At 36.1% G+C, this 9828-nt stretch overlaps 1 protein-coding gene and 2 pseudogenes across 1 annotated transcript in view; 2 read left to right on the top strand and 1 right to left on the bottom strand.

The window, feature by feature from the left end:
• Nucleotides 1-9828, bottom strand: part of ZBTB8OS (zinc finger and BTB domain containing 8 opposite strand) — a 22147-nt gene that overhangs the window by 8158 nt on the left and 4161 nt on the right. The window contains exons 2-6 of the mRNA XM_006924285.3: nt 4132-4156; nt 3737-3858; nt 3441-3523; nt 2460-2512; nt 1193-1229 (exon numbers count right to left, since the gene is read on the bottom strand). Of these exons, the coding sequence (XP_006924347.1) occupies nt 1193-1229; nt 2460-2512; nt 3441-3523; nt 3737-3858; nt 4132-4156 (320 nt within the window). The remainder of the gene's footprint in view (nt 1-1192; nt 1230-2459; nt 2513-3440; nt 3524-3736; nt 3859-4131; nt 4157-9828) is intronic.
• Nucleotides 4166-5758, top strand: LOC102888945 (annotated as a pseudogene).
• Nucleotides 6311-7437, top strand: LOC102889195 (annotated as a pseudogene).

The raw sequence follows: 9828 nt of genomic DNA, 5'->3' as shown, positions 1-9828 counted from the left end.
TTTTTTCTCTAGAAAGCAAGGTTGATTAAGAGTGAGAATGAGGGAGGAAGGCTTAGAGGTGAGGGTAAAATAATTGCCTCAGAGAATGAGAAAGTGAATTTAGTGTTAAATGCAAGATTACTCGTCAGTGCTGAGTACTCTTTTCAGATTTGTGGACAGACGTTTAAGGTGATACCGGTTAGTGGGTGGAAGCATCTCCATTTGGATGCCTGACAGGCATCTCAAACACAGTATGTTCAAAAGGAAATTCCAGTGTGTCATGAGTACTATAAAGATAACTTGTTTTCAATCCACACGCCCTTCCCCGCAACTGATATTTGTTTTATGCTTCTTTCTTCTAAGTCTCCCTTACCAGGCTTTATTCCATTATATCGTGGTTGAAGAAATTATATTAAATGCAATTATTGGAAGTAACCAGGATTTCCTGGTCACCTCCAACTAAGTTAGGTCTCCTTGACCTTTCACAGGGGTCAGCAAACTACAAATCACAGACCAAATCCAGCTTGCCCCCCGTTTTTTGTACAGCCCCACCAACTAAGAATGGTTTTTACATTTCTAAATGTTTGAAAAAAAAAGAAATCAAAATAATAATATTTCATGACATTTAAAAATGATATGAAATTCGAATTTCAGTGCCCATAAAGTTTTTCTGGAACACAGCCACATTCATTCATTCATGTCTGTGGCAGCTGTAGCGTTACAAGAGAAGAATCGAGCAATGGCTCTTCCATCACTTTCTACCCACAAAGCTTACATTACCTGGCCCTTTACAGGAAAAATCTGCCTACTCCTATTCCAATAAACTTGACTAATGAAGAGTGAGGCCATATAGGTTGGCAAATACAGAATCTAGAGAAGCACAGAAAGTAGAAGGTTCTTTAGAGAACGGCTAGTCCAAAACCTTCATTACAGAGGAAGAAATCAAAACTCAGAAAGGCAAAGCGACTTTTAAGTCCCACAACAATTAGTAACAAACCTGACCCTAGAACCCAAGTGCTGACTCTAATCCATCAAATCAGACGTGTGAAATTAGTGTTTTAACATAATATATCTAGATAGGTCAGAGACGTCTGAGAAAAATTTACCAGTTTACACCAACTGATTAGAACTCATTGATATATTTACTGTCACATATACTGACTTTATGGTAAGGAAGTATGACATGTTCTTAATGGCTAGATTAAAAACATACCTGAGGGTGCTTGGACAATGAGAATTCCTCTCCCCACCTTGAGGAGGAAAATGAAAACAAGATTAAGATTTGTAAGATTTAATGTGTTCTCTCTTTACATATTTTAAAATAAGCCTTACAAATGTAGTTAAGGAAGCCAAGAGATAAGAGGAGTAAGAAGCTATAGATCTCAGTTTGACTGCCAGCAGATATAACTATTGAGGGACTTAGTGTGCAATAGCCATTTCAACAAAGTTGATAGTTGCTCTTAAAAAAGTGCTCTAGTATAACGTGTATGAGCATATTGTCAATAAACACTGTTTAATGAATACTGTTTCATAATAGAGTAGCATGTTCAAAATTTTCACTGTGTTCAAGGTTATAACACTAATTAAATAATATCCTCCACTGGAGAAAGCTTGTCAGAGTATACCACGTAAAGGCATTTAGAAAAATGTCCATGGTCTGTATACAGAAGGCTCTAGAAAGGAACTCTCCTAGAACCTGGCCTAAGTATCCTCCTCTCTCCCTTCAACACTACTGAAGATCACAGTAGAAGCAATAGCAGTGGTAGAAAGAGCGAAGCTTAAAATTCAGTTGAACCATTTATTAGCTAAGTATCCTTGAACAAGCCTGTTTCCGTACCTTTTTTTTAAAGAAGGGGAAATAAAAGACCTCACTTTACCAAAAAAAAAAAAAAAAAAAAAAAAAAAAAAAAAAAAAAAAAAAAAAAGAAAGAAAAACAACTCCCCCCCCACAAAATAACTAACAAAATTCAACATAAAATGGAAAAGATAAGGTTTATATAGAAAGAACCTAAAAGATATTGAGTGATTAAATCTGGGAAACACCAAGTTCAATCAAAGTGACCTAATCAAGTGTTTGTAAACTCTGGAAGGAAAGTATAATTAATTAATAGAAAGAACTGGTTTGAATGGAGTCTAGGTGTGAGGATCTATGAAAAAGGATAAATCAGTGTTTCTTACCACCAAGCTAGGCTTTATGCAAATTCCTGTGCCATCTAGCAATTACATATTTTTTGTGCTAAAAAAAATATCGACAAATTGGGAATCAAGTTTAACAACTCAAAACAACTTTGTTCTGACAAGTTTCCGGTTCTCCAAAACTGAGGTGAGCTCTTGCTTCGAGGTGTCTCACAAAGCAACCTGCAAAGCCCTACTGGGATGCAATTGGTCTTCTTACTTTTCTGTCTTCCTGCCTGCCAAGTCCAGTGAAGAGTATAACTTAACATCTTTCATGACCTGCTACTTAAAATTTCAAAACTTACCCAATTGACCGTAATTTGAAAGTTCTCTGATCAATATTAAGTACTTTCACTTCCTAAAGAGGAAAAAATATTTTAATTAAAAAAAATGTTCATTATAGTCTATCTACTAAAAACACATCTATCACCTTTTTTAGATAATACCATACAACTTCAATGATGGAAAGAAAATTAAAATGTTAACTAAAATAGAACAAATTAAATATATTTCAGGAAATGTTTTTTTTCTTACATATTTAAGGGAAGTATATTTGAAAATGTATAATCTAAAAATGAGTCAAAAGAATTTTTCTGTAAGATAGAGGAGGATGATATATGATTTCAAGGACTCTCAGCATTTTTTTCCCCCCTTAGCTTTATCAAGGTATAATTGACAGAACATTGGCCTATTTTTATATAATACTATAGGTACTGGAACTCTGTAGTATGAATGACCTAGTTAGAAGATATGTAGTGGACCTGGTAAGGGAGAGAATGGAGGAATTATGGAAGCAAGGAGGGCCATGTGTACCAGATAACAACTATGTTAGATATTCCCTTCTAGAGGTTGATGGCAACAAGCAATCTTCAGTTGGCTTTTCCATTTTCACATTAAGGAAAACTAAAAGCACTAATTTTTTAACTTAGGCCAACATGAGAGCTGCTAAATTCAAACAGGACAAAAGAAACATACAAATGGACATAAATATAGCTCAAATTCGGGAGACATAAAAAGTGTGGATGAAGATAGTAAGTACATTCTTATCATACAATCCTGATTGGTGAAAAGTATATAATAAGAGATCTAAATACAAATGGCATGTACATAGGCAAACCCAGGTTAACCAAGAGGAATGGTTATTATAATCTCTGCAAATCAATACCTTTTTATATATCTGTATGGCTTTGTTTCGTATCACAAGTTCTACTTTAAATCACTGGTTCTATTTTAAATTGTGAACTAAGAATCCATTTGCTCAGTAAAAAAGAAAAACCTTTGCTTACCCGGGGTATGAAGAATTCATCAGCACTGAACTTATAAAGCCACTCATCCAAAAAGTGAAAGAGAAGAGATTGTAAGTCATCTCCTACACAGCATCAAAAAGAATCATAATAGTATTATATTGAATAATCTTGTTTCTAAAAACTTATTTGAATTTAAAAGTGCAATAAATTTCTTAGGCAAGTTCAAAGAGGAAAAACAGGCTGATAATTTTGTTGTTCTTATGAAAATATACTGAAATTATGCAGAATACTGTACATTTGTGTAACAATTTCTTCCTTGTGAATAAATTGGTTACCTTGGGTTTCTACTTCTATTGTTTGGAGGGGCTCCACAGTCCCGGTATCTGTCATGTAACCAAACATGGCCATTGCACACTGTTCGAATGCTTCTTCCAGAGTATCTCCCCATGCATGTAACCTAAAGAAATACATTTATGCCCTGTGTAATTAACTGCAAGATACAAACCTGACAGCAAAGTCAAAATCAAATCAATGTAATAAATACAACAAAACCAAAAAACTCAAATCAATTTCATGGCACTAAAACTGGGTGCTTTTAAACCATCACTTTCATGTTCTAAAGGAATCAAAATGGAGAAAAAAATAAAACTAGAGACATCAAGATTAAACCATCATCAGCCTTCCTATTTAAGCACATGGTTTCAAAAGCATAAACTCCAGGTATACTCACTGGACATCCGCTGTATGATCCAAATCTGAGGAAGAGAGCGAAAAACACTTATAAGTAACTAAACTTGACTTACTAATTGTAAGAACTCTATTCATTGTTAAGAATATCAGCCTTGAAGAAAGAGAAATGTGGTTTATACAAAAGTTAATTGCTTTGTTTAACTTCTTAAATTTCTTCTAAGTATCTACAGTTGTTATTAATACTGTATTAAATAAATGACTAAAGAACTAATAGTAACACAATATTACCATAGTAATGCTAAAGAATATTTTTTAAGCCAAGATTTATATTTCAAGAATGACTGGAAGGCAGCAGAGCCACAGTCTTCTAGGTGACCTAAGAAGAATCTAATAAATCAGTTTCTCAATAAATGTCATTTCTAGACATTACTTTCCTCATCCAAACAAATCAATCTTTTCTGCATATCTGTGTGAGTGATCAAAATTCCAGGAACTATATCATCATTAAAGATATAAAATTCCAGATTTCTCTGTCTCGCCAATAACTAGCCAAATTCTAGAAAAAAATAACTTTTGGTGTTTTGTTTTTGTTTTTTTTTTAACAAGACTCAAATTTTTTATTTGCTGATTTCTTATAGTTGAAGTACTCCTCAATGATATCTGTGGCTGATAAAATAGTTTTAGCAAGTAAACTACAGTATGTATTATGAGCATTTCCCTGATATTCTCACAGAACACCAGTAAGTAACAACTGCTACTATATAGCAAGCTCCCATTGGATCCGTCATCTCAACATTTCAGAGTCTATTCTTCACTCGTATTATGACTTCCATCTTCCCACTTAGGATCAAAGAATATTTGAGCTAGAAAGAAGTCTTGGAGATCATTTAATATAATTCCTTCACTTACAAGAAGACAGCTGAAATCCAGAGAGATTATGTGACTAGAATTGAGATTTTCTGATTCCCAATTTAGTGTACTTTACACCATAACAGATCATCTTCTGGTGGCGCTTAAGGTTCAAACTTATCAATAATTCACTCAAAAACATTACTGAGGACTTAATACGCTGCAGGCACTAGGGCTCAATGACCAGCAGAGATGATGAACACGTGAAAAGGAAATGACTAATATCAACCCTAGAGAAATGAAAGCATGTGTCATATAAAAACATATATAAGAACATATATAAGAACGTTCACTTTTCCTGACGCCACAAAGTAGCGTGGAGGCGGAGGCTGGGTACATTCAAGATTCGGCTCCCCCTGTAACCCACTGCCATGGCTAAGGAAGGCACTGCTGCTGTGGGTGTAATGGATGTTAATACTGCTTTAGGAGAGATACTGACGACCTCTCATCCACCAGGGGCACATGGAATTCGTGAAGCTGCCAAAGCCTCAAACACCAAGCCCTTCTGTATGTGCTTGCATCCAACTGTGATGAGCCTATATATGTCAAGTTGGTGGAGTCCCTTTGTGCTGAACATTGAGTCAACCTGATTAAGGTTGATGACAACCGGAAACTCGGGGAATAGGTACGCCTCTGTAAAACTGACAGACAGGAAGAACCCTGGAAAGTGGCTGGTTACAGTTGTGTGGTGGTTAAGGACTATGGCAAAGTCTCAGGACAAGGATGTCATCGAGGAGTACTACAAATAGAAGAAATGAACAAATAAATGTGGCTTCTGTTTAAAAAAAAAAAAAATGTTCACAGCAATTGTATTCCCCCAAATTAAAAACCCAATGTGTCACAAGAGAAGAGATAAACTGAGGAATATAATGCACTACTATTCAGCAATAAAAAAAGCATTAACTACTGATATTTTATTAACATGAATCTCAAAAATGGTAAATGAAAACTACAGAATTGCTTTGTTTAACTTCTTAAATTTCTTCTAAGTATCTACAGTTGTTATTAATACTGTATTAAATAAATGACTAAAGAACTAATAGTAACACAATATTACCATAGTAATGCTAAAGAATATTTTTTAAGCCAAGATTTATATTTCAAGAATGACTGGAAGGCAGCAGAGCCACAGTCTTCTAGGTGACCTAAGAAGAATCTAATAAATCAGTTTCTCAATAAATGTCATTTCTAGACATTACTTTCCTCATCCAAACAAATCAATCTTTTCTGCATATCTGTGTGAGTGATCAAAATTCCAGGAACTATATCATCATTAAAGAATATAAAATTCCAGATTTCTCTGTCTCGCCAATAACTAGCCAAATTCTAGAAAAAAATAACTTTTGGTGTTTTGTTTTTGTTTTTTTTTTAACAAGACTCAAATTTTTTATTTGCTGATTTCTTATAGTTGAAGTACTCCTCAATGATATCTGTGGCTGATAAAATAGTTTTAGCAAGTAAACTACAGTATGTATTATGAGCATTTCCCTGATATTCTCACAGAACACCAGTAAGTAACAACTGCTACTATATAGCAAGCTCCCATTGGATCCGTCATCTCAACATTTCAGAGTCTATTCTTCACTCGTATTATGACTTCCATCTTCCCACTTAGGATCAAAGAATATTTGAGCTAGAAAGAAGTCTTGGAGATCATTTAATATAATTCCTTCACTTACAAGAAGACAGCTGAAATCCAGAGAGATTATGTGACTAGAATTGAGATTTTCTGATTCCCAATTTAGTGTACTTTACACCATAACAGATCATCTTCTGGTGGCGCTTAAGGTTCAAACTTATCAATAATTCACTCAAAAACATTACTGAGGACTTAATACGCTGCAGGCACTAGGGCTCAATGACCAGCAGAGATGATGAACACGTGAAAAGGAAATGACTAATATCAACCCTAGAGAAATGAAAGCATGTGTCATATAAAAACATATATAAGAACATATATAAGAACGTTCACTTTTCCTGACGCCACAAAGTAGCGTGGAGGCGGAGGCTGGGTACATTCAAGATTCGGCTCCCCCTGTAACCCACTGCCATGGCTAAGGAAGGCACTGCTGCTGTGGGTGTAATGGATGTTAATACTGCTTTAGGAGAGATACTGACGACCTCTCATCCACCAGGGGCACATGGAATTCGTGAAGCTGCCAAAGCCTCAAACACCAAGCCCTTCTGTATGTGCTTGCATCCAACTGTGATGAGCCTATATATGTCAAGTTGGTGGAGTCCCTTTGTGCTGAACATTGAGTCAACCTGATTAAGGTTGATGACAACAGGAAACTCGGGGAATAGGTACGCCTCTGTAAAACTGACAGACAGGAAGAACCCTGGAAAGTGGCTGGTTACAGTTGTGTGGTGGTTAAGGACTATGGCAAAGTCTCAGGACAAGGATGTCATCGAGGAGTACTACAAATAGAAGAAATGAACAAATAAATGTGGCTTCTGTTTAAAAAAAAAAAAAATGTTCACAGCAATTGTATTCCCCCAAATTAAAAACCCAATGTCTGTCAAGAGAAGAGATAAACTGAGGAATATAATGCACTACTATTCAGCAATAAAAAAAGCATTAACTACTGATATTTTATTAACATGAATCTCAAAAATGGTAAATGAAAACTACAGAACTCTCAGCACACAACTCCACGCCCCCCTCCGCAAAAAAAGCCTTCTCCACTAAAGGACCTGACCAAACTCGAGCATGGTTTCTAGCAGCATAAGGTGGTTGGTGTTCCTAGGACCACACACTCTACTCCCATCCCCCACTACAGTGCCTGCCTGAGAAAGCTCTACACTGCCAGAATTTACTGTTTGTTCTAGCCAACACCTGGCCATAGGGCCTTGACCTCCCTTTCTTAGAGCATTTACTAAAGAGAGCTTACACTGTGAATATTTATCTCTTACAGCTCAGAAGTATCTTTCTCAAGGACTGGAGCCATTCCTTTGAAATGTAATCATTAGGAAAGACTCTCAGTTTCTGTGGGAGGATAGAATCCTACTTTGATAACTGCCAGCTAGCAAACACTGCTGACCTAATCGAATTTACACTGATGAACTTTTTGTAATTTTTCACTTCTAAGTTTCTACTGAGCACCCCCCACTCTCCCCTGATCCCTCATTCTCACTTTCAAAGGCTCTAACACGTCCTCTTTCCCCTACTGTCAGTAGTTACTGAATAAAATCCATTCACCATGTTAATGTCAGGCTGTGTTTGTCTTTGATATTGAATGAAGGAGACAGACAAAAGAATCTATGCTGTGATTCTACCTACATGAGACTCTAAATAGGCAAAAGTTTTACCTACCATTGCTTTTGCACCAGCAGTGTAAATATCATCACAGTGAAAAGAGTAAAAAACATCTCAGTATGATTATGAAAGTGTTTTTATGTTACAGGTCCCCTGAAAGGGTCCGGGGAGCCCCGGGTGTCTACAGACCACATTTTGAAAATTGCTATTAGAGATAAAGGTAACTTAGACTAAGGGGTTCAGGTAAGAATTCCCAAAGGAAATAAGACTTTAAGAGCCAAGAGACTAAGGGTGATCTATATCTGTTTGCCCCTTATCTTTTATTCCTAATTTCTGCTCAGTGCCTGACACACAACCAGTTCTCAAAAATATTGAATGAATAAATGATGATAACTGAGCTGAGTTGTGAAGAAAATGACAGGCCTGCAGGGTGTTAAAAAAAAAGAAAGAAACAGGCCAAGTTGAGGCTCCTTGCCTCCAGGACAGCAAATCAAGACTAATTTCAGCCCTACGCAGGAATGTGACCTTAAACCAATCAGTCTAGAATTTCCTAATATACCCTAGCCAGGTATCTGCCTGACTAGATGCAGCCACCTTTCCCACAGCCACCTTTCCCACAAAGAAAAGTGCCCTTGCCTGAAACAATCTTTTATTTTGCTAATAACATTCTTGTCAAACCAGTTTTTGCCTATAAAAATCTTCTATTTTGTACAACTTCTTAGAGTTCCTTTCAATTTGCTAGATGGGATACTGCCCAATGTAAGAATTGTTTAATAAAGCCAAGCAGATATTCAAATTTACTCAGCTAAATTTTGTTTTGTTTTGTTTTTTAACAAGAGAAAGCTTGGGGTAGATTTGGGGCTGGTCAGTGGCAAGAAATGAAGCTGGAAAAATATATAGATTAATCTAACATTACATCAACATAAAGATTTTGTACAAAATGTTGGTAAGTAGAATCCAGCATGACCAAGTAGGATTTATTCCTGGAAAGCGAAGATTCAATTATTAGGAAATAGAGTAATGTAATTTATATAACTATATGGTCATCTCCATAGATATAATCACGAAGCATAACATAAAAATATTAACAGGATTTTTGAGCAAAAGTTTTTCTCTGCACAATAAATATAAATTTTTTTCTCATTCTTAATTGCTGCTTTTTGCTGAATGTTTGTGTGGTATAATAAATATATGTATTTGGTCTTTACCCCTGGTTCCTAGCACAGAGCTCCTAGAACTCTGGGAATTTCTTGAGTAACAGGAGTGTCTTTTATTACTCATAATGATCCTTTTTTAAAGACATCTGAGTCTATGCTAATGAGGTGACTTAGGGTGGTACTCCTTGATAGCCTCAGAATGGAGGCAGTCACCTTGTAGAGTAGATAAATGATTAAAGCATAATCATGGGAGGCAATTTTCAGCCTCTCACCCAAACCTGGTAAGGAGAAAAGAGACTGGTTTATGTAACTCTTGAACAAAGAGAACATCCAGATTGATGAACACATCAAGGTGTTGGGAAGGTGATGTGCCTGCCTAGAGGTGGCATGGAAGCTCCAAACCCTTCCCCTCATA

This window comes from Pteropus alecto, unplaced genomic scaffold (genome assembly GCF_000325575.1).
Source record: "Pteropus alecto unplaced genomic scaffold, ASM32557v1 scaffold39, whole genome shotgun sequence".
NCBI classification, from domain to species: Eukaryota; Metazoa; Chordata; class Mammalia; order Chiroptera; family Pteropodidae; genus Pteropus; species Pteropus alecto.
Note: the sequence above shows the minus strand (reverse complement) of the source record. Positions and strands in the feature narration are given on the sequence as shown.